The 23,329-nt window shown below is 43.9% G+C and overlaps 1 protein-coding gene across 1 annotated transcript in view; it reads left to right on the top strand.

Annotated features, from left to right (window-relative positions):
- SLC45A2 (solute carrier family 45 member 2) overlaps positions 1 to 23,329 on the top strand; it is a 32,372-nt gene that overhangs the window by 2,192 nt on the left and 6,851 nt on the right. The window contains exons 3-6 of the mRNA XM_074953912.1: positions 7,832 to 8,154; positions 13,365 to 13,508; positions 15,124 to 15,247; positions 17,742 to 17,947. Of these exons, the coding sequence (XP_074810013.1) occupies positions 7,832 to 8,154; positions 13,365 to 13,508; positions 15,124 to 15,247; positions 17,742 to 17,947 (797 nt within the window). The remainder of the gene's footprint in view (positions 1 to 7,831; positions 8,155 to 13,364; positions 13,509 to 15,123; positions 15,248 to 17,741; positions 17,948 to 23,329) is intronic.

Genomic DNA, 23,329 nt, shown 5'->3' with positions numbered 1-23,329 from the left:
TGAAATTCACTCATGGTGCAGAAGGACAGGGCAAGGCTCTCTGTTCCCCTTAAGTCCCGTGTTGAGGATACACAGGGGATCACAGAAAGTTGCCTGCACTAAAAGGGTCTCCAGCTAGCTCTGGATAGGCCAGTACGGAAGGGCTATGATAGGAGCTGACCAGGTGGTCTGTGGCATCTATGATTGTTGTTCAATTCCTGAGGATGGAATAGTGGCTACTGGCAAAGATCCTGTGTCTGGAGCCCTGGCCTCTAGTTGGGGGGATTTCCTGCCCACCTACATTTTATTCTCATAGATCCTGATTACTTGGGCTTTTTGCAAATTAAGTCCATTTCATCCATTACACATACCTAGATAGAAGCTGTTTGACAAAGAGCACCACTGTTAGTTATGTGCAAATGAAGACGTGAGTCTCTATAGCATGTACACTAAATGCATCCCTTCCTCTTTCAGGTTGTTTTTTCATATGACATAATAAGAGCCTAATTGCCAGATGCTGAGCTGTGCAGCTGCAAGTCTCATTTGTGAGTGCTGCTGATCTGTGATGAAACAGACTCCAAATATTAATCTTATTCAATGCTGCACAAGAGGGAGGACCATTTTCCTCAAAAAAGACATTCTCAGCTTAATCATTATCATCCGTGATATTTCATGTGTCCAGAAGTATTTTAGGCTCAGATCAAGCAAGGATACAGTCCTTGTGCCAAAAGGCACACAGTCTAAAGTCAACATAACACAGTGAATAAGGGTTATAATCAGTCAAGGGAGGGAAAGGAAGGACAATGGTAACAGTAAGATCACATTACGGGGTAAGTAAGGCATGTGCACATCCTGTTGGTTCTGTAACTTTTTGTTGTTGGTAGTGGTATTGCCTTACTCCTCCTCAATTCTCCTAGGCAAGAGGGCAGGTATAGTTCCTGCTTCTGCAACTTGTTCCATGTATATGGATCCTTGCACCCATGCAGAGCCCCACTGAAGTTAATAGGGTGCCATGTAGGCATAGGAGGCCTGCCTGTATAGATCAGCTTGCAGGATCAGAGCCTTGTACTGTGTTAGCAAAACACATTTGCCTATGCTACCGATAATACTGTACAGTACTAAAAAAAATAAGAGAATTTTAAAAATTCAAGGTAACTCCTGATCCTCTTGAAGTCAGCAGTAGCTTTGCTGTTGACTTCAGTGGAGACAGGATTTCATTTGCAACGTACTTTGAACTGCTTATGCTATTTATTTATTGTGGCAAGGCACCTTCCCGGTCTCACCAAACTCAGCTGTTTTTAGCCTTGGTGAGACGGGCTTGGGGTAAAACAGTCCCTCTTGGCTGCACAGGGGCAGTCCGCTCCTTCTCTCAGCCAGTCTTTTAGGTTGGTTTTTCTCCCTTATGGGAGGGAATGCAGCCTCCCCTCCTGGTGAGGCTTGCTGTTCCTTGCCTACTGGCAGCTTGACTTCCCCCCACCCCTTCTCCCAACAATGGAGGGTTTAAAAAAAGGTCTCAGGCAGCCCTTAGTTGGAATCAGCTGATCCTAATTGATCTCAGGTAACTCCCTTCTCAGCTGAACCTGACTGACCTGTAGTTACCCCCCCTTCTGGGACTCCTACCCCTCCTTCTGGGACTGTTTTCTACCCCGCTCCCCCCTTGCAGCTGTCTGTCCTGAGTTTATCACATTATCTTTAGCCTTTTTCTCCTCTGGAATAATGAAAATCAGTGAAGTCATTTTCACTTTTTGTTGATAGTCCCTTAAAGTTTTTGGTCTCAGTGCTAACATGTTTGGGATGTGAGGACTGCAAAAGAATGTTTATTTGTTTAAAAACTAGCTTCCTTTGGAATTTTTTTCCAAGGCAATATTTCTATTGATCTTAGGTTTTTCTGAAAGCTTGATTTACAAAAATTGTAGGCAGTAGTAATATTAATCAAATAATTACATTCTGTGAAGCTTCTCATCTTTGAGCACATTACAAACATTAACTGATTCATGGAGACTCACTAATTACTAGGTATTGTCTCAGGAAAAAATGTTTTTTTTTTTTGGTTGAAATTATTTAACAAAAAACTAGAGTAAAAGAAAATTCTACTCTGGATTTTAGCAGCCTCTAAAGAAAATAGACTCCTATCACACTACTCTGCAAAGGATTACACATTAATGTAACAGTACACAAATTTAAATGTTTACTCTGTCATTTTACACAGTTTCTTTGCATACCTGCACTTTCATTTTTGAGGAAATCTCTAGATTATTTTTTCTAACTTGAGTAGAGCAGAGGAGAAACCCCACATACTACAGTATCTAGCATGTAGGAATATTGTAATGGTTAATGAGTTGGTGCATACTGGTGTTTTTTCTCTCTGATTCAGATTAGTTAATATATTGTAGAGCTCAGTGTTGCCACCCTTTACTCATACAGGCAATCCTTGCTCACACAGGCAGGCCATGGAAGTCAATGGGATTACTCACGTTAGTCAGAATTATTCACAGGAATGAGATCTGCAGGAGTCAATTTTGGTATTAAGAGCCAGACGGAATTCTAATTCCTCAATGATGATTAGGTTGAGATATTACAGTGTAAGATCGATCACAAGTCCAAATACAGTCTCCCTTCTCCCATCCAGGAGTGGAGGGAAAATTAGTTAACTCGAGATGGACGTTTGTTCTTAGTAAAGGAAACATTGATTCCTTTTAACTGTGCACAGAATTGCCAACTAAAAAAAGGAAGGAGCGTTAATGAATGAATGGAAAAGCAGAACAGGCAGCAGAGAATATTAAACATCCCTGCTGTTTCATACTTTTCCGTGGGTGTGGAATGAAAATATCTTCTACTCTCTCAGTATATATGGCAAAGATTAGTATGAATAATCTCTGGACCAGCATTTTTTCCTCTAATGTTACTATATTTCTAGACAGGTTTCAGAGTAGCAGCTGTGTTAGTCTGTAGCTGCAAAAAGAAAAGGAGGACTTGTGGCACCTTAGAGACTAACAAATTTATTTGAGCATAAGCTTTCGTGAGCTACAGCTCACTTCATGGGATGCATGCAGTGGAAAATACAGTGGGGAGATTTTATATACACAGAGAACTAGACACACAGTTACATGCCCTGTATCAGGTCTGAATCCATTTAAAAAAGGGTAGAGATACAAATAGATATGAAGGTCCTAAGCCTGCATTGGGATCTGCTTCGATCTGACTCCTCCTATGTGGAGTCCCAATAAGCTCAGTAGGACTCTCATATGGGCAAAGGAGCCTCTGACTGGATCCTGATGAAGGATCCAGCGTAGATACATTAGAAAGGAAAAATAACGAGGAGTACTTGTGGCACCTTAGAGACTAACAAATTTATTTGAGCATAAGCTTTCGTGGGCTAAAACCCACTTCATCAGATGCATAGAGTGGAAAATACAGTAGGAAGATATATATAGAGAGAGTACATGAAAAGAGGGGGTTGCCTTACCAATTTTAATAAGACAATTCAATTAAAGTGGGCTATTATCAGCAGGAGGAAAAATCACTTTCGTAGAGGTAATCAGGGTGGCCCATTTCAACCAGTTGACAAGAAAGTGTGAGTAACAGTAGGGGGGGAAATTAGCATGGGGAAATAGTTTTTAGTTTGTGTAATGACCCATCCACTCCCAGTCTTTATTCAGGCCTAATTTGATGGTGTCCAGTTTGCAAATTAATTCCAGTTCTGCAGTTTCTCACTGGAGTCTGTTTTTGAAGTTTTTTTGTTGAAGAATTGCCACTTTTAAGTCTGTAATTGAGTGTCCAGGGAGGCTGAAGTTTTCTCCGACTCATTTTTTAATGTTATAATTCTTGACGTCTGATTTATGTCCTTTTATTCTTTTCATAGAATCATAAAATATCAGGGTTGAAGGGACCTCAGGAGGTCATCTAGTCCAACCCCCTGCTCAAAGCAGGACCAATCCCCAACTAAACCATCCCAGACAGGGCTTTGTCAAGCCTGACCTTAAAAATATCTAAGGAAGGAGACTCCACCACCTCCCTAGGTAACACATTCCAGTGTTTCACCACCCTCCTAGTGAAAAAGTTTTTCCTAATATCCAACCTAAACCTCTCCCACTGCAACTTGAGACCATTACTCCTGTCATCAGCTACCACTGAGAACAGTCTAGATCCATCCTCTTTGGAACCCCCTTTCAGGTAGTTGAAAGCAGCTATCAAATCCCCCCTCATTCTTCTCTTCCGCAGACTAAACAATCCCAGTTCCCTCAGCCTCTCCTCATAAATCATGTGTTCCAGTTCCCTAATCATTTTTGTTGCCCTCCGCTGGACGTTTTCCAATTTTTCCACATCCTTCTTGTAGTGTGGGGCCCAAAACTGGACACAATACTGCAGATGGGGCCTCACCAATGTTGAATAGAGGGGAACGATCACGTCCCTCGATCTGCTGGCAATGCCCCTACGTATACATCCCAAAATGCCACTGGCCGCCTTGGCAACAACGGCACACTGTTGACTCTACTGTTTTGCGTAGAGACTATCCAGTTTGGCCAATGTACATGGCAGAGGGGCATTGCTGGCACATGATGACATATATCACATTGGTAGATGTGCAGGTGAACGAGCCCCTGATGGTGTGGCTGATGTGGTTAGGTCCTATGATGGTGTCCCTTGAATAGATATGTGGACAGGGTTTGCTGCAAGGATAGGTTCCTGGATTAGTGTTCTTGTTGTGTGGTGTGTAGTTGCTGGTGAGTATTTGCTTCAGGTTGGGGTGCTGTCTGTAAGTGAGGATTAACCTATCTCCCAAGGTCTGTGAGAGTGAGGGATTGGTTGTAGATCCTTGATGATGCGCTGGAGAGGTTTTAGTTGGGGGCTGAAGGTGATGGCTAGTGGTGTTCTGTTACTTTCTTTATCAGGCCTGTCCTGTAGTAGGTAACTTCTGGGTACTCTTCTGGCTCTGTCAATCTGTTTCTTCACTTCAGCAGATGGGTATTGTAGTTTTAAGAATGCTTGATAGAGATCCAAGAATTCTTGGTAGGTATTTGTCTCTGTCTAAGGGATTGGAGCAAATGTGGTTGTATCTTAGAGCATGGCTGCAGACAATGGATCATGTGATGCGTCCTGGATGGAAGCTGGAGGCATGGAGGTAAGTATAGTGGTCAGTAGGTTTCCGGTATAGGGTGGTGTTTATATGGCCATCGCTTATTTGCACTGTAGTGTCCAGGAAGTGGATCTATTGTGTGACTGGTCCAGGCTGAGGTTGATGGTGGGATGGATATTGTTGAAATCCTGGTGGAATTCCTCAAGGCTTCTTTTCCATGGGTCCAGATGATGAAGATGTCATCAGTGTAGCGCAAGTAGAGTAAGGGTGTTAGGGGACAAGAGCTGAGGAAGCGTTGTTCTAAGTCAGCCATAAAAATGTTGGCATACTGTTGGGCTAAATTCATTGATGTTTACGAATGCATCGAAATTCCCAGAAGGAAGGCCCTTAAAGAAGTGAAAATGTAATTTATTTGTTTGTGGGTTTGAACCTGGCACCTTCAGTTCTTAACACAAGTCTCCACTGCTTGAAGTCAGTTTAATTTCTTGTTATTCTTACACAGGTGAAATTCTGGCCTTACAGAAGTCAATGGAAAAACTCCCACTGAATTCAGCAGGACCATGATTTCACTCAATGTGTGCATCCCTGTTAGTGTTACCACATTAGCTCCAGAAGAGGCGGTTCTTGCTTTTAGCTCTGAAGATCTTGGTTTCAAACCCGGCTGCTGTCCAAATTAAGTCATCTTATTTATTTCTGTCATAAGTATAAAGGGAAGGGTAACCACCTTTCTGTCCACAGTGCTACAAAATCCCTCCTGGCCAGAGGCAAAACCCTTTCACCTGTAAAGGGTTAAGAAGCTAAGATAACCTTGCTGGCACCTGACCAAAATGACCAGTGAGGAGACAAGATACTTTCAAAGCTGGAGGGGGGCGGGAACAAAGGGTCTGTCTGTCTGTGTGATGCTTTTGCCGGGAACAGATCAGAAATGCAGCTCAGAACACCTATAAAAAGTTAGTAAGTAATCTAGCTAGAAATGCGTTCGATTTCTTTTGTTTAATGGCTGGTAAAATAGTTGTGCTGAATGGAATGTATATTCCTGTTTTTGTGTCTTTTTGTAACTTAAGGTTTTGCCTAGAGGGATTCTCTATGTTTTGAATCTGATTACCCTGTAAGGTATTTACCATCCTGATTTTACAGAGGTGATTCTTTTACCTTTTCTTTAATTAAAAGTCTTCTTTTAAGAACCTGATTGATTTTTCATTGTTCTTAAGATCCAAGGGTTTGGGTCTGTGTTCACCTGTACAAATTGGTGAGGATTTTTATCAAGCCTTCCCCAGGAAAGGGGGTGTAGGGTTTGGGGGGATATTTTGGGGGAAAGATGTCTTCAAGTGGACTCTTTCCCTGTTCTTTGTTTAACACGCTTGGTGGTGGCAGCGTAGGGTTCAAGGACAAGGCAAAGTTTGTACCTTGAGGAAGTTTTTAACCTAAGCTGGTAAGAATAAGCTTAGGGGGTCTTTCATGCTAGTCCCCGCATCTGTACCCTAGAGTTTACAGTGGGGAAGGAACCTTGACAATTTCAATAAAAATCAAAAACTGAAAGGGAGACTAAACCCACATGTAGATCTAAGTGCCTGCGTGCCACAGGGCATGAAGTAGCAGCTGCCAATGCAGCCTTTATTTTAATGTGTGGTTTTTGTTTTCCCCTTTGTTAGCTGTGTGGTGTGACTGCCTGTGTGGTAGCAAAATGCAGTGGAAGGAAGCGGCTGCTGGAGCAACAACTGATTATTAAAAACGTATCCTCGCACTTCTGCAACTAACTCACCGTTTAGGAATGTGATGGATACAATGCTTATTGTGCTAGTATTAGATTTAATTCAGATCATGGCACTCTCAGTCTACAGGACTGGAGCTGAGTGGACCATAGGGAATGATCTCCCATCTCAGCCTCTTGAAATGGTCCCTCCAAATCAGGCTTGAAGAACATTGGGGTGGGGTGTGAGGGAGCCTGCACTGCTGTAGTCCATGCTGTACTGCTTATGGGAGGACTTTGTACCCAGGGCTGTCAATTCAGCATCTCTTATGAACATTAAATCATTTCATTTTTTAAAAACAACAACAAGCTATTGTGTAAGCACTTGGATTTCTATATCCAGACGAACTAGAATTTAGGAAGCTGTTTCATGGCATGACTCGATAACTATCTATGCCAGGGTGTGAATGAGTCCAGAGCCCATGGCCTTGTGGTTGTAGTCTCTCGTGGTCACCCCACCTAGCGGTTGCGCTGGGGGAAGTAGGGGAACCTTGGCTCTTCTGCTCCACCAGGTTCCAATCCAGAGCCCTGCAAGGCCTGTCCCATGCCTTTTACCCTGGGGTGCCTCCCTGGGTCACTTCCTAGCTCCCCTTCCCTGCAGCAGGCTGCAGTTTGTCCTGGCAAACCTCATGTCCTACCTCATGGGTTGCCCACCCATCTCCGGACCATAAGAGCTACTGCCCCCTGACGCTCCTCCTCCCGGTCTGGGTCTGGCTGTGTCATCCTCCAGAGCTGGTCCTTCCCCCTGTTCTGTTCACCCCCAACTGAGCTGGCCAGCTCCCCTTTAAACCCACTCACCACTAACGGAGCCCAGAACTGCTCTTGAATCCTTTGCTGTCCCGTGAGGGGTTTATACACCCAGTCGCACAGGGATTCACTAAAAGCTCTAATTTCTTGTGATGCCGGGAATTCCCTCATAGATATTGTGACATCTTAATAATAATTCTTCAGTAACTTATTGGAGGTTGGGTTTTTGCTTTGTTTTTAATAAATGACAGTGGAGTTTTCTTTCTTTCTCTCTCCAGGTCTGGGTGGTGCCCTGGGTTACCTAACAGGTGCTATGGACTGGGGGAATTCTGTACTAGGAAGATTTTTGGGATCGGAATTCCAGGTGATGTGCATCATTGCGGCTTTGGTTTTCCTAATCTGTCTTACTGTACACTTGTGCAGCATTCCCGAAGCCCCTCTCAGAGATGACAGTACAGAAACTAAGCTCTTGCTGAAAGTGGATGGACCCTCCGAGTATGGTTCCATCGAGAGTGTCAACAATGGTTATCTAAAACCAGGATATGCTGAAAAAAAGACTTTATCTGAGTTGGGGAAATCCACCGAAACACCACAGACACAGGTAATTGTTTTGTAGCCTGTAACATTCCATTTGGGGAAGGTCATAGCCATACTACAAGCCTGGAGCCTATGATGCAATGGCAGGTGACATGATCAGCAAGACCCTCAGGTCCTCTAGAAAAGTAACATGGAACCAGTAACATTCTTCTAGAGATAGTTACTTTTCTTCAGTTTGTCATCATCAGCCAGATTGGTGAAAACTCCAGGACAGGCAGCATTGTTTAGTGCTTAGAGAAGGCAACTGAGGAGCAGGAAATCTGGGTTTTCTATTCTAGACCCTTCCATGGATTAATTATATAAGATCAGGCAAATTTCTTAGCCACTGTTTCCCAATATTTCCCCAGATGGGGTTAGCAGTATACCACTTTGTAATGAGCTTTAACACCATACTGTGTAGAAAGAACTAGAAACCCAGCTGCCCTCCAATACCTATGAACAGCTCCCGTTGAAGTCAATGGCACATACACATGGAAGCGCCAAAGGCAAAATACCTGTGTTCACTGCTTTAATTGAGTATGGTATTCAGATCTTGGAAAAGTAAATCTTGGCAATACTGATTGTGTTGTAATTGCTCCTCAATCAGACACACCACCTGTGAGTCAGTGGTAAACAACTGGCTGCTGCGTTTTGTTACTTAGGGGCTTTATCCCTATCCCTTCTCCAGTGTTCCCCAGGCGGGAGCGGGTGCTGAAGGGTTGTAAATTGGCACCTGCATTTTGTACATTGCATTGAGGCATTTTTTCAAGCCAAGGCAACTGGGAAAATCGCTGAGATGATTCTCTCTGAAAACCATGGGACCATTGTATCTCCAGCATAATGCTAGCCAAGGGAAACAGGCAGGCTTTTGTTTTTGCTGTTACATTGACTAGAAGTGTTCAGAATCCTCATTGCATTCTTGTGGTACCCTAGGAAAATGAAATGCTCATCTGTGTGTTTGTTCCTAACCATGGGTACTGAGCTAGTGAGCTGCTTGTTTTGCTTCCATTCTGTGTAAGTGTCTCTGGTTTAAATCTTTGGAAACTAGCTAAATCCTGTGGCCAAAATGTTCAGATCCGGGTGCTTAAAGTTAGGCACCCAAATCCTCATTTAAGTTCCTAAATAAAAGTGGCCTGATTTTAGGTGTATTACTATTTGTTTATATTCCGCTAGCACCTTGAGGCCCCATTGTGCTAGGAACTGAATGAACATAGAATGGATGATAGGCCCTGCTTGGAGGGAAGACAAAAAGAAAGAGACAAACAACAAATAAGTAATTTGTCAGAATTATGGAACTTACACATTACAATGTCTTCCTGCTTTACCCCTGCCATCCCCTTAGCCCAGCTGCAGCAGTCAACATCCTTCACCACCATTGCTCACCAGAGTGTCCAAGGTGCCAAACACCCACCACTCCCTTTGGCCACAGAAGTGCTCAGAAAGGGAGATTTATTGAGAACAGAGAAAGCGGGTCACGTAAGAACATGATAATCAAGCTGCATAATACAGCTAGCCTCTCACCACACAAGCTAATGCCAGTGAATCAATCACACATGATACTTCAGAAAAACCAACCTGTCTTTTCTTGCTGTTTCACTGTCTTCCTCTCTAACCATTCAGTTGAGCAGCTTGCCAGAGACCCAGATGCTGGTATTGAGGGTCTTGTGTCTCTCAGTGTCATCTTCCTTTCCTCCACCTGACTCATAGCATTCTTATGCATCTCATGTTTCTTTGATGTGCCTGGCTTAGCAGTATCAGTCCAGACACCCTCGCCTTGCCGCAGATGTGTGTACCACTCCAGTGCCTCCCTAGAGACACATCTTCTGTCTGTCTCATGCCATATCCACTGAATGTTTTCCAAGTTCATTTACTACCACTGCTAAACCACTTAGCTTCCTATTGTTCTGTCCCCCCTTTATATTTTATTTCCAAACAAGCACCCCTTGAGGCTCATATTTGTTCTAGTCTAAGGACCATGCTCTTGCATATTTATTGTCTCTGCAAGAGGTATCAACCTGAAGCCAGGTTGGTGTGCTTTCAATGAGACAGGCTTGGATTATTTTTGCAATTCCCTCTTCAACTGATTTGTGTCCTATATCAAATATAAATTGACGTTGCTGAAAGCTTCTGTGAAAGTTTGTGAGAGTTCAACACCGATCCTTGAACGACACTAAAAAAAACCCTACGTTTACAAAATCGGAAATACTATATAAACTAAAAAAGCACTTGCAAATTGCTTTATAAAGACCTTTCACTAAAAGAGAAGCAGTTCTGTTAACATAATTTTTGCAAAAAGCAATGATTTTGTTTTTTAAGGGCTACCAGTGAATTAGCTAATCTAATTAATGCTGGTGTGTTGTTCCAAGATTAGATACCTTAAAAGCAACCATAGACTTTCAGTATTTATTATGAATCTTTTGACTAAACTCATGGTTCTTCATGGTGATTGAACTGTGTCAAGGTTCCTTCCCCACTCTGAACTCTAGGGTACAGATGTGGGGACCTGCATGAAAGACCCCCTAAGCTTATTCTTACCAGCTTAGGTTAAAAACTTCCTCAAGGTACAAACTTTGCCTTGTCCTTGAACCCTATGCTGCCACCACCAAGCGTTTTAAACAAAGAACAGGGAAAGAGCCCACTTGGAGACGTCTTTTCCCCAAAATATCCCCCCAAGCCCTACACCTCCTTTCCTGGGGAAGGCTTGATAAAAATCCTCACCAATTTGCATCAGTGAACACAGACCCAAACCCTTGGATCTTAAGAACAATGAAAAAGCAATCAGGTGCTTAAAAGAAGACTTTTAATTAAAGAAAAAGTAAAAGAATCACCTCTGTAAAATCAGGATGGTAAATACCTTACAGGGTAATCAGATTCAAAACATAGAGAATCCCTCTAGGCAAAACCTTAAGTTACAAAAAGACACAAAAGCAGGAATATACATTCCATTCAGCACAGCTATTTTAACAGCCATTTAACAAAAGAAAATCTAACGCATTTCTAGCTAGATTGTTTACTAATTTTTTACAGGAGTTCTGAGCTGCATTTCTGATCTGTTCCCGGCAAAAGTATCACAGACAGACAGACCCTTTGTTCCCCCCCCCCTCCAGCTTTGAAAGTATCTTGCCTCCTCATTGGTCATTTTGGTCAGGTGCCAGCGAGGTTATCTTAGCTTCTTAACCCTTTACAGGTGAAAGCGTTTTGCCTCTGGCCAGGAGGGATTTTATCGTTCTGTATACAGAAAGGTGGTTACCCTTCCCTTTATATTTATGACAAACTGTTATAATATGAATTAGACATCTGGACTGAATGCTTGTCCTCTAACTCGTTGCCAGATCGTTTAGGGCCTGCTTCTGTAACCCTTAGCCATAATGAGTAGCACTTATCCCCATGAATAATCCCATTGACTTCAAATTGATTTCATTGAGACCTGCTGAGTGTTTGGTGCTTTCGAAAAACAGGTCACATTTAGGTGCATGTGATGGGGCCCCATGGCTCCTGTCCTCTTTGCTTTGCACAGACTGATCAGAGACCTTTTCTATAAAAGATACCACGGTGTGGTTTATTTAGTGTTTCACTCCACCATCTTTCACATACTACTGCGGTCACTGTATTTTACAATGGTATCCAGCTTTGCCAACCCTTCTGCAAAAGGTGGGGGAGAGGGAAAGATGTCTCCTCCCCAAGAACTCCAATTTGCCTGCCACCCATTCACATGAAAGGGCAGATTTTGGCCCACTTAAGTTTTTTAATTAGCTACAAAGATTTCAGGAGAAACATAAGTGAGGGAAAGATTATTTTAGCCAAACCTAATTGCCTAACCTTTGGCTGTTTGGTAAATTCATGGGTTTTATTATTTAGTGCCCACCAATACAGTGCTCTGCATTGTACAAACAAATAAGCCACGGTACCGATGCCTATAACATAAAGTCTATTTCAGATTCACATAAAACAGTTTTTGTAGGTGGACTGTAAGAAAACCTCTCTTTGTAAATGGTCTTGTAGTTATGGCATTGGACTGGTACTCAGGAGATCTGGGTTCAGTTCAAGCTTTGCCACAAACTGTGTAAGCTTGGGCCAGACATTTAATCTCTCTGTGCCTCAATTCTCCGTCTGTCAAATGGGATGATAATATTTCTTTCTCCCACCATTTATCACCTCTTGTCTATTTAGAGCTAAATTGTGACACTATGCTGAGTAGTATCTTACTCATTGGGTAGTTCCATTGGTTATTTGTGATATAAGACACTACTCAACACAAATAAGGCTAACACAATCTGCCCTTGTGTTGTAAGCTCTTCAGGCCAGGGACTTTTTCTCATTGTGTACTTGTACAGTGCTTAGCACAATGGATCCCTGATCTCAGTTGGGGCCCTAGGTGCCACTGTAATACAAATAAATAGAGCTGTTCAGAAGAATGGTTTGTTTTTTCTTCCCCTATGGAACATTTTGAGTTTTGGGGAAAATATTTTGGCCAAACCCAAAATATTTAAATTTTGAACTGCCACCATGGTGCCTCATAGACACTGTAATTCAGGTACCCTGTGCTCTCGTTGTTTTCTATAAGCCAAGCTCCCTGGTTATACTTCATGTCCCATGAGGCATCGTGGTGTCCCCTCAAGGTGAGGTGATGTATACAGGCAACGTGGCAGCAATGTGTGATGGGAGCTGAAGTCTGGGTGGGGAGACCAGCCCATAGAGGAGAATGGGAACACCTGAGGCACCTGAACTATGACTCCCATGAGGCACCACTGTAGCATTTCACAATAGAAATATTTTGGTTTTCAGATTAAACATTTCATTTTCTGCTATTCAGTTTTTCTATGAAAAAATTGAATTCTGACACTTTGTGAAAAATTCCATTTAGTCGAAAACCCAATCTTCTGCTGAAAAACAGTTTGACAGAAAATTTGGAAATAAATAGTAATATTAATATCAAGAAAGACTTTACCGTATTGGGCTACTCCAGCTCCCATCAAAGTCATTGTGAGTCTGTCCATTGACTTCCTTAAATGCCAGCTAACCAATGCACTAGTTCTGCTGATACCAAATAGAAAAGAAAGGTACAAATATGTAGTTACTGAACTTAACAAAGGGACCGTCAAGATTGCAGTGACCCTTCCTAGTGAAACAAACAGAAAGGGCCAGAACTGAAAAAAGCTGAGCTGTCAGCTCTTTTGTTAGTTTTCAAAGCAACAACCCTGTTGTTGTTGTTTGTTGTTAATTGCTTCCTTCCAGGTTCAGACACGGATGACCATTAAATGCCTCCTGAAGGCAGTTTTAAGCATGCCTTCCCACTATCGCTGTCTGTGCATCAGCCACCTCATCGGGTGGACAGCTTTCCTTTCCAACATGCTCTTCTTCACTGACTTCATGGGACAGGTAAGATATGTACACATCTCCTCACATCCCCCCAAAATAATCTTCTCATGGGATTGTTTTAAGCTTGCCTATGCTGTGACAATGATGTCAGGGTCAGTAACTGCTAGAACAACTGACTGAGAGTTTTGTAAAGGACAGATGAATGCCCTCAGGTCCTCATTATAGAACTAGATCTGTCAGGTAGCAGAGGGGGTGGGAGGAAAGCCCTCCTGCCTTTTGATGCACATTTGGCTGCAAGAGATGAAATAATGATTTTAATCATGTTTCCTGGAACTTGCAAGGACATCCGTTCCCATGTGACTATTTAGAACAAAGCACAGAGATCTGTTGCAAACACACCCGTTCTCTGCTTTGACTGTAAGGCTGTTCACTGAAGGTGTGCTAATTAGAGACCTGCTGCTGCTTTGTAATAGGCTCTGCTGTGGTGCACTGGAGTAGCAGTCGCCATGTGCACCCTTCATCTGGAAGCACAACAGAAAAGCTTCTCTAGGGCAGTACAACCATCTGCAGCTCAGCCCTCTTGCCCCCTTTATGAACAGGCTTCCCCTGCCATGTCCTCTAGACTGTGCTGTGATGCCTTCTCTGGAGCATGACATCAGCTCCTTGCCATCAGTGATTCCTTCCCTTTAGGGCCCCTGGGGCTCTCCCTTCCTCCAAGCAGTTTCCAAACCAGGGGCTCCCCGTGCTCTACCCTACCCATGTGGTTCTCCTGTCTTCTTGCCTCTCTGGTACCAGCTGCTTCTTTTCAGTCAGGCTCCTGACTACATCCCCAGCAGCCGCTGCCCTTCCCACTGCTTATCCCAACACCTCCCACCCAGCAGCCTGTTTTCTTCTGGCCCCCAACCATTTGCTAGGTGTCACTAGGGGAGAGGGAGTGTGAGTTTCCCAGGGAATGTGCATGTGAATATACGGCAGCGTGGGAGAGAATGGGTGAGAGGTGAATAAGAGAATGAGTGTGACAGAGAATGAATGGAAGGAAGAGTATGTATGGGTGAGTGAGTGTAAGGATGAGTCTGAGAGAGAGAATGAATGACTGCAGCAGAGAGGGACTGAGAATGACTGACTGTAGGCAAGTGAAGGGAGATAAGTGATTGAAAAAGGGGAGGGACAGATTGGGAAGAGAGGAGGGGAGGAGGACAAGGAAGAAAGGAAGCAAAAGGCAAAGCGAGAAAAAGGAGAAAACAGAGCCTTAGAGAACGGATAATCCAGAGAGAAGAGGAGGGCAACAGGAAGGGTGGGATGCAAGGCAAGTCTGAGAGGGACTGTGGGGAGCTAGCTGAGGGAGATAAACAGCGAAAAGGGAGAGGAACTTGAGAAGAGGAAGAGAGAGATGGTGGGAATCTAGGAGGGAGGGAGAGTCTCAGTGGGTGGGAAGAGGCAAGAACAGGTTAGAAAATAATAGGGAGGGAAACGGAAAATGGAAATGAGAAGGGAAAGAAGAAAAGAAAAACAGAGTGCATGGTCGTGCACAGCTTGAAGGCTACCTAGAGTTGTGTGATTGGTCTCTAGTTCTCTCCTTGCCTGAAGTGTATTAGGTCCTACACTGGGAACTCAGGTTCCTTTGGACCTGAGACTCTGTGAATGCAGAGCACTCACTGCACTTTGTGTATTTCAGATAGTATACCACGGAAATCCTTATGCGCCACATAACTCCACAGCTTACCTTACCTATGAAAGAGGAGTAGAGATTGGATGTTGGGGCATGTGCATCAACGCAATTTCTTCATCGCTCTATTCCTGTAAGTACCTGGGAATGTACTCTGGCACTGTGTTTTAGAATGGGTTTGATACTGTACATCGTTTCCCATGTTTAAAAAAAAATCTACTTTGGGCAGTGTTATTGTAGCTGTGTTGATCCCAGGACATTAGAGAGACAAGGTGTGTGAGGTAATATCTTTTATTGGACCAACTTCTGTCGATGAGAGAGAATATCTACTGTTTTTTAATATTAAAACCTTTCAGAGATATTACAAGGACCAAATTCACAAAGGGACCTCGGCATGGCAATGCCTAATTTTTGGGCATCTAGCAAATCACAGGAACAAAAATGGGATCCACAAAGCCTGAGCCTGATGTGCAGACTTCCTATACAATGAATGGGGAGAGATAAACTGTGATTCAAAAGAGCCGGCACCTTAGCTAGCTAATGGGAGATGCTGACAAGAGGGGTGGGTCTTAAGCCTCACCTTTCTCTCAGAGAAAAACACCTGGTCCATGATTGGGACCCTCCCCTCCTAAAGTCAGGTGGCTTATGCACCTAACTCCACAGAAGAAGGAGGGATGGTGGTGCTGTTGCTGCCCACTTTATAACCGTCAGCCCAGTGATTAGGGATGTGGAAGACCCAGGTTCAAACCCCTTCTCTGCCTAAGGTGGAGAAAGGATCTGAACAGGGGTCTCCCACCTCTCAGGAGAGGCGCTCTAACTACAGGGCTATTAGCTATTCTGATGTGGGACATCCTCTTTCTCTCCAGTTTGAAGCTGTTCCACTTTGGATAAAGACTTTGAGTCACTGGGTCAGAGAGAGAGGCTATGTCCACGTGTAGCGGCGTGTAGAGTCCCGATGCTGCACGCCCTTCTAGCCTGGGTATCAATAACAGTGTAGCTGATGGGCACTGCTTAGCTGAGTCGTGTGAAGACACCCCAGAACCTTAGGGCGTGTGCCCTACGTGGCTCTCCACATGCCCATGCAGTGCCTCTGCCACCTACATTGCTATTTTTAGCAATGTAGTGTCCCACTGCCTCCCCACCGCCAGAGCCTTTTCCTGTTGCAGGGAGCTGCTGGCGCCTTTCCCCACTGCAGTGAAAGACTCCAGCAGCAGGGAAAGGCTCTGGCAGAGAGGAGGCAGCAGGGAAAAGCTCTGGCAGCTCCCTGTGTCATTCTTCCCCCCCTCCAGAGCCTTTCACTGACCCATGTAGCTACACGCCGCAGTGAGTGTGGACACAGCCTGCTTTCCACTACAGCGTGTAGCTACATAGACCCTGCATGCCACTGCCAGTGTAAACAAGGCCAGAGAACAGGAGTGCTGGAACAATTTGTATAGTGGGGGTGCTGAGAGCCATTGAGCCAAATTGTAAACCCTGTATATGATGGAAACTGCCTCAAGCCGGGGGTGCTGCAGCACCCCCAGCACCCCTAGCTCCAGCATCTGTGCCAAAGAAGGAGAATGACACTAGCCTGGTGGTTAGGGCATACACCTAGGAGGTGGGAGACCTAGGGTCCAGGGACTCTATTTATCTGAGCATGCCTACCAGATTGGGCCCCACAGGCAAGGTAGGCAGAGGAGCATGTGCCTTCCTACAGTCCATGGATTGCACTGAAGCTTAGGTATGAGAGAGGTGTCCAGTCAACTACAGTGAGGCAGCAATGCTAATGTCCAGGCTCCTAGGGAACTTTTACAGCAGAAATGTAAGTGCCGAGTGAGTTCAGGGGCCTACAAGGTTAGGTAGCAGCTGAATGGGGTTTTGTGGATTACAGTGATGCCCAAACCCTAAATCTGGGTTTTAGGTGCCTACCCTTTGTGGCTCTGAGCCCAAGTTTTCATTCCATTGCAGTGGGACTACTCAGGGAGTGAGGTACTATTCAACAGGAGAGGTGGCCCATAAGTATTAAAAATGACCCCAAAGGCGAATGCTGGAGATAGAATGGATATGCTGAGGATAGTTCTAAGGTTCTGTTTCACCTAGCAATCCTGCAGCTGTTGCCCATCTCTTCATGGCCTCTCCCCACCTGTGCTCCTCACAAGAGAAAGTCATCACAGTATATTGCAAGACCTTGCGATAAAAATGAATCTCACTCTGCAATATCATTGTGTAAATGTGTTAGCCCAGGGCCAAAAATCTGCTTACTAGCCCTTGGCATGGCGATAAGGGAATAATATATAAAAAAACGTTAAAAAAGCTTTCACTTTCTCTGTAGGCAAAAAAGTGAGTAGACTTTTGGGGGGCTGAACTATGCATCTAATAAAATGGCCTTATTGTAATCCTGTGTGGATCCTTTCCTCTTGGCTCTCAATTGCAGATATTTGTGTAATACCGCCTTCGACTCCAACAGGAATGTCTAAAACTGATGTCAAATGCTCCTGATGTCAAACCGTGGATCTGTTTGTCTTCCTCCCAGCTTGTCAAAGAGATTCTCTTATAATTGAATGCTCGGAAGAAATACTATTGCAATTACTAGGTTGGGTTATTTTTAGTCTCAACAGTTTCCCCCCCCCCCCCCTTTCTTTTCACAGACTTGCAAAAAGCTCTTCTGCCTTATGTAGGATTAAAGGGACTTTATTTCATTGGATACCTGCTTTTTGGGATAGGCACTGGGTTTATTGGACTGTTTCCCAAGGTATATTCTACTCTGGCTCTGTGCTCGCTCTTTGGAGTCATGTCCAGCACTCTGTACACTGTCCCGTTCAACCTCATTGCAGAATATCACAGGGAGGAAGAGGTGAGTTTAATGTCTAGGTAAAGAAGGAATTGGTATTTGCCTTGTTTTGTCCATTTTAATTGGAGAAGGGGCTTTATTTTCATTTCAGATTATTTGTGGCAGCACAGATGCCATGGAGGGAGGTGGAGTTTCAAATGTACAGAGCTTCAAGAGTGTGGTGATAAACAATGCTAATATTACAAATCATTTGCCATTATAAAGTACTTGTCACCTGACCATCTCAAAGAACTTGAGAAACATAAATGAAGTTTGTGCCAACCCTGTGAGAGAGGGAAGGCCTGAATCAGTTTAGGGAACTGAGGCTGAGGCCCCAATCCTGCAAGTCACTCAACACAGGCAAACCCATGTGTCCGCATGGAACCCCACTGAGTCAATGGATTTCTGCAAAGGGTGTCTGTCATGTGGTGGGGCGCAATCCAGACTAGTGAGGGATTATGTCACTGCCTGACCTGTAACCCTGGGTGCCTTAAATGTTCTGCTGCTCTGGCTCCCAGCCCGGTCACTAGTAGGCAGCAGACAAGCATTGCACGGAGTATCTGTGTATTAAGCCACTCCGGTTCAGCAACCCTAATTCCAGTAGCCTACTATGCTCTGGTCTCCACCAGCCTTGGTCACTACTAGCCAAGTGACTCCAACATGCTCCCAGTCCCAACTTTTCCCCAAACCCTGTGCTCTGCAATTTCCAGCCCTTTCCTGGACCATTCAGAGAAATATTACGGTTTGTTTGCTCCTCTAAAGAGACAAACTGCTCAGCTTATCACTTTAACTGGAGTTAACAATCACCTTGATTCACACAAAACACTGGGTTGGCTTAGTTTACAAGTAAAACAAGTTTATTAACTAAAGGAGATAAGATTTTAAGTGATACCAAGTAGAAGGAATAAAGTTAGAAAGGGTTACAAATGAACTAAAGTAAAAATAAGCTTTCTAGTGACTCAGACTTACCAAAACCACAGTTTCGGTTCAAAGTAAGGTTCTTCTCACACTTCCTTCCAGCAAGATGGCTGACCTACCCCTTGGTCAGGATCTCCCACAAAGCCCAAAGTGCTTGGTTCCTTTGTCTTCTTAGGTGACAGCTCACTTGAGGATCTTTGCCCCCCCCCTGCCTTTTATAGTCCAGTGAACATTTGAAATGTATTCTATTGAAGGTTACTCCCCTCCTCCCCCCCCAATAAAGTTCATTCAAGTTGTGAGGAAGGAGACATGGAATCTGGTGGCTAAGGACATTCCATGCTGGTTTCTTCCGTGGTGGTGTTTGCTATAATGCAAAGTAATCTGTTTCTGCCCCCTCTGCTGCAAATGAATGGCCACTTGACATGTGATTGTCAATCAATTCCGATGATACCTGGCTGGAGGTGTTGGCTTATCTTTGGTCTGGGAGAAACTCCCCAGACTTATCTGGTAAACAGATTTTAGTCTCACATTTTCTTCATGTTTGTATGGGCCCTTGAGCATTTATTGTGCATAGCCCACACAAGAATATTAATGATCAGTGTGTTGTTGGTTTTCCAATGATACCTTCCATGATACATATACAGTTTATTACATTAAAGAGTTGGGGTACACTGAACTGGTCACACCAGCAGAAACTCTCTACCAGATATCAGGGAGTCCCTTGCTCTCTGACATTGGGATACTTTTAGGTACATTGTCCACACAGAGCTCCTTGCAGGATTGTATCTTAAGAGCTTGTCCACACAAGACAGTCATTCTGATATAAGGTCGGGTATGAATTTAGAGTGGAATAGCTTTTCCAGAATAACTCCATGTGTAGACAAGCCCTAAGTGACTTACCACATAAGTAGTCAAAGATGGAGTGGAAATATAACCTACAAGCTGTGGTTCCATCTTGTGCTTTAACCACTAGACTACATTTCCCCATGAGCAGGAGGGGGAAACATTCAGCATTCTGAGAATGGCATTTGTTTAACATCACATGTTATTTAAACCCAGGTATGGTACATATTTGAACAGTGTTTAGCACAAAGGGGCTCTAATCTCTGATTGGGGCTCCCAGAACTGCTATCATACCAATCAATCATATACGACATACATAATCAGTTTTACAAGCTAGGTCTGTGCACAACTCTGTTACTGCAAGCAAGACTGAGGGCCAGATCCTCATCTTGTATAAATCAGTGAAGCTCTATTTACTTCAGTGGAGCTGGGCCAGTGTACGCTAGCTGAGGAAGCAGCTGAGTCCCTAAAGTATATAACCAAAACGTGTAAGGAAACGTAAATAGCTTTGTTAACGAATAGTATTATACAAATGATTTGTTAAAAGAAATGGAATTTTATGCACTTCAGCATTAAATTATCTGAAAACAAAAATAAGGTATTTGTTATGCTAGTAATATAATAATTGCCCTACCAGATCAAATTTAGCCTTGCATCCTGTCTCTGAGAGTGGTCAGCACCAAATGGTTTAGAGGAAGGTACAAGAAATCCCATAGTGGACAATTATGGCATGCCCTACCATTGGTGACATTTCTTCCTGACCTCTGTGAAAGTCGTTGGCTCATGCCTTGAAGCATGTGTGTCATCCCTGCTTTTATCCTGTATAGTATAGGTTCTCATTATCCATACAAATATTTGGAATCTGCGTGCAAGTGGAAAATACAATTCCAAAAGAAAACCTTGAAAGGACTTCATTTCTTATGCTCAATTATATCGTCTTACTCTGCACAGCAGTTCCTTCATGTCATGTAAGATAAGTGTGACAGGATCGGGCCAGATGGCTATAGGAGAGTAACAGAAGGCAGATATATTAGCCCCAGGCTAAGTAGGTCTGCTTTCCCTGGGTAAAGTAACAGGGAAGGTTTCAGAACAATCAGGAACCTTCTGGAGACAATTAAGACAGGCTGATTAGAACACCTGAAGCCAATCAAGAAGCTGCTAGAATCAATTAAGGCAGGCTAATCAGGGCACCTGGGTTTTAAAAAGGAGCTCACTTCAGTTTGTGGTGTGTGTGTGAGGAGCTGGGAGCAAGAGGCACTAGGAGCTGAGAGTGAGAACACAGTCCGTTGGAGGACTGAGGTGTACAAACATTATCAGACACCAGGAGGAAGGTCCTATGGTGAGGATAAAGAAGGTGTTGGGAGGAGGGCATGGGGAAGTAGCCCAGGGAGTTGTAGCTGTCACACAGCTATTCCAGCTATTCCAGCTGTTCCACTCTAGACAGCTGCATTCCAGAGGGCCCTGGGCTGGAACCCGGAGTAAGGTATTAAGCTTTTTAAAGAAAAGTTCTCTCAAGTGTCTTAAATTGGTGAGAGAATCTGAAACATGAATAAGAATTTGGAGGACTTGATCTTTAGAAAAGTTTTCAATATAGGCTGGAACTGGAAACTTTGGGGAGATGAATAAATGAAATGTGAGCAAAGCAAATCATAATACAATATATATGGCTGCAAGCAGTGCCAGGCTAGATTGAGTCAGTGAGAGTACAGCAACTATAAGAGCAAATGAAACTGCAACCCGACAGTTGAAAGATGACTTACAGAAAGCTCTTATTCCAATGAATCCTTGGAGGGTATTTTTCATGTGATGGAACATTTCCCAGAATTGACTTTTAATTTTGCCAGTTAATTTCTCTGTTCTTGGCAGCCCAGATCAGTTGTCACTAAGTATTTTAGAAAGACTTAATAAGGAATGGGGATGAACCACAAAGCTAAAATGTGGGGGAGGAGAGGAAAGGGAAATTGAACCCATTATGGTGATAGGAATGAGATGCATAATGCAAATCTAGTTCTGGGCAGGTTCAGGGATGCTGGATTCAGACCCATCCGTTACTAGACGTAACTGAATTAAAAGCTGTCAAGTGGAAATGTGTAGTTCATATTTAATAAGCCAATGTCCTCAAAGAGATAATCAGAAGAGAACCAGTTGCTTCTACTTTGATGCCTGCTTCTTGATTAACGCTGTTGGATGGTATGGTTTCACCAGTTCTGACACTAACAAAGTTAGTTTTAATCTCAAACCTTCTAAAATATACAAGATAGAGTAATGAAAAAGCATCTTATAGTTGGCTGCATTTGTTCAAAAACTGACGTACTTGTCTTTGGAACCGAAGGCACATCATGAGAATAAGCACAGCCCAGTAAAACATTCACCATTTCAATAAAAACTATGATTTGAGTCCAAAATGCCCCAGATGACTTGCTTTTGCATGACGTAGTCAAAAATAAATGTGGTTGGATCATGTTATTCAAGACCCAGCATAGAACAAAGAGCAGACCTTTTTAATCAATGGGCTTTCTGTGAAAACAGAACTGCACCAGGATGTAAACTATTGGCCTCTCAATTCCACTTGCGTATTGAGCACAAAGCTCGCTTGTTCCCTGTTATTTGAGTATGGTTATCTGTAGCTGATTTGGAAGACATTCGGGGTAGGATCCATGATGGGACATAGGTGTTGTAGTGCTGAGAGTCACAGCCCCTAACTTTAAATGGGAATGAATGTGGAAGAGGAGGAGGAGGTTATGCCCACCCTATAACCCAGTGGTTCGAGTACTAGAGAATAATTCCCTCTGGCCCAGTGACTATTTAGGTATTTATCCACAGTCATTGGGCCAGGGAGTGGGCAAGCGAGGGAATGACTCTGTGGCCTGGTGGTTAGGACACCTATGTAGGAGACCCTGGGTCCAGTCCCCCTGCTCCAATCACTATTTAATCCAAAGTGGAATAGCTTCAACAGGAGAGACTAAGGCAGTCGCACTTCAGACTCTCCCAGAACTCACTGGTTTGAGCATGCTCCTGAGAGGTGAGAGACCCACTGTGCTCCAATCCCTTTTCCCCCTCTGGCAGAGGTGGGGGATTGAACTGGGTCTTCCACATTCCAGGCCAGTACTCTATCCAGTGGGCTAAAAGTTATAAGGTGCCTCTTCCTCCCGCTCTGTTTTGAATGGGACCTGATCTGGTAGGCATGCTCAGAGGCTGCCTACAAGATTAGGCCCTGCACCTCACTTAGGTGGCCAAATGTGCCCTTCTTCCCCTGGAGCGTAGTTGGGAGATAGGCATCTGGGCATTTAGAGTGGGGCAGCAGTGCACATAGTCCAAAACGTAGGTATCTACGGAACTTTGGCAGTGGAAAGTTAGGCACCAAATGAGTTTAGGCACTTACAGGGATAGGCGGCAGCCAAGTGTGAGGGCCACGTCACCTCTACAGTGGGAATAGGCTGAAGAGTGTTGTGAGGAAGCTGAGGTTGGCCCTCACCACAAGAGGGCTCTCCAGAATGATGTCATGTAGCAATTTCCCATAGTTTTTTTAAAAATTGAGTCTGAGTAGCATTTTGAAATACAATATGAAAAGAACTTAAAGAAATCAACAAGCATACTTAACAGCACAGGCGTTGTGTTCCCTGAGCAAGCTGCCCACCCACCACA

Source organism: Natator depressus, chromosome 5 (genome assembly GCF_965152275.1).
Source record: "Natator depressus isolate rNatDep1 chromosome 5, rNatDep2.hap1, whole genome shotgun sequence".
NCBI lineage: Eukaryota > Metazoa > Chordata > Testudines > Cheloniidae > Natator > Natator depressus.
Note: the sequence above shows the minus strand (reverse complement) of the source record. Positions and strands in the feature narration are given on the sequence as shown.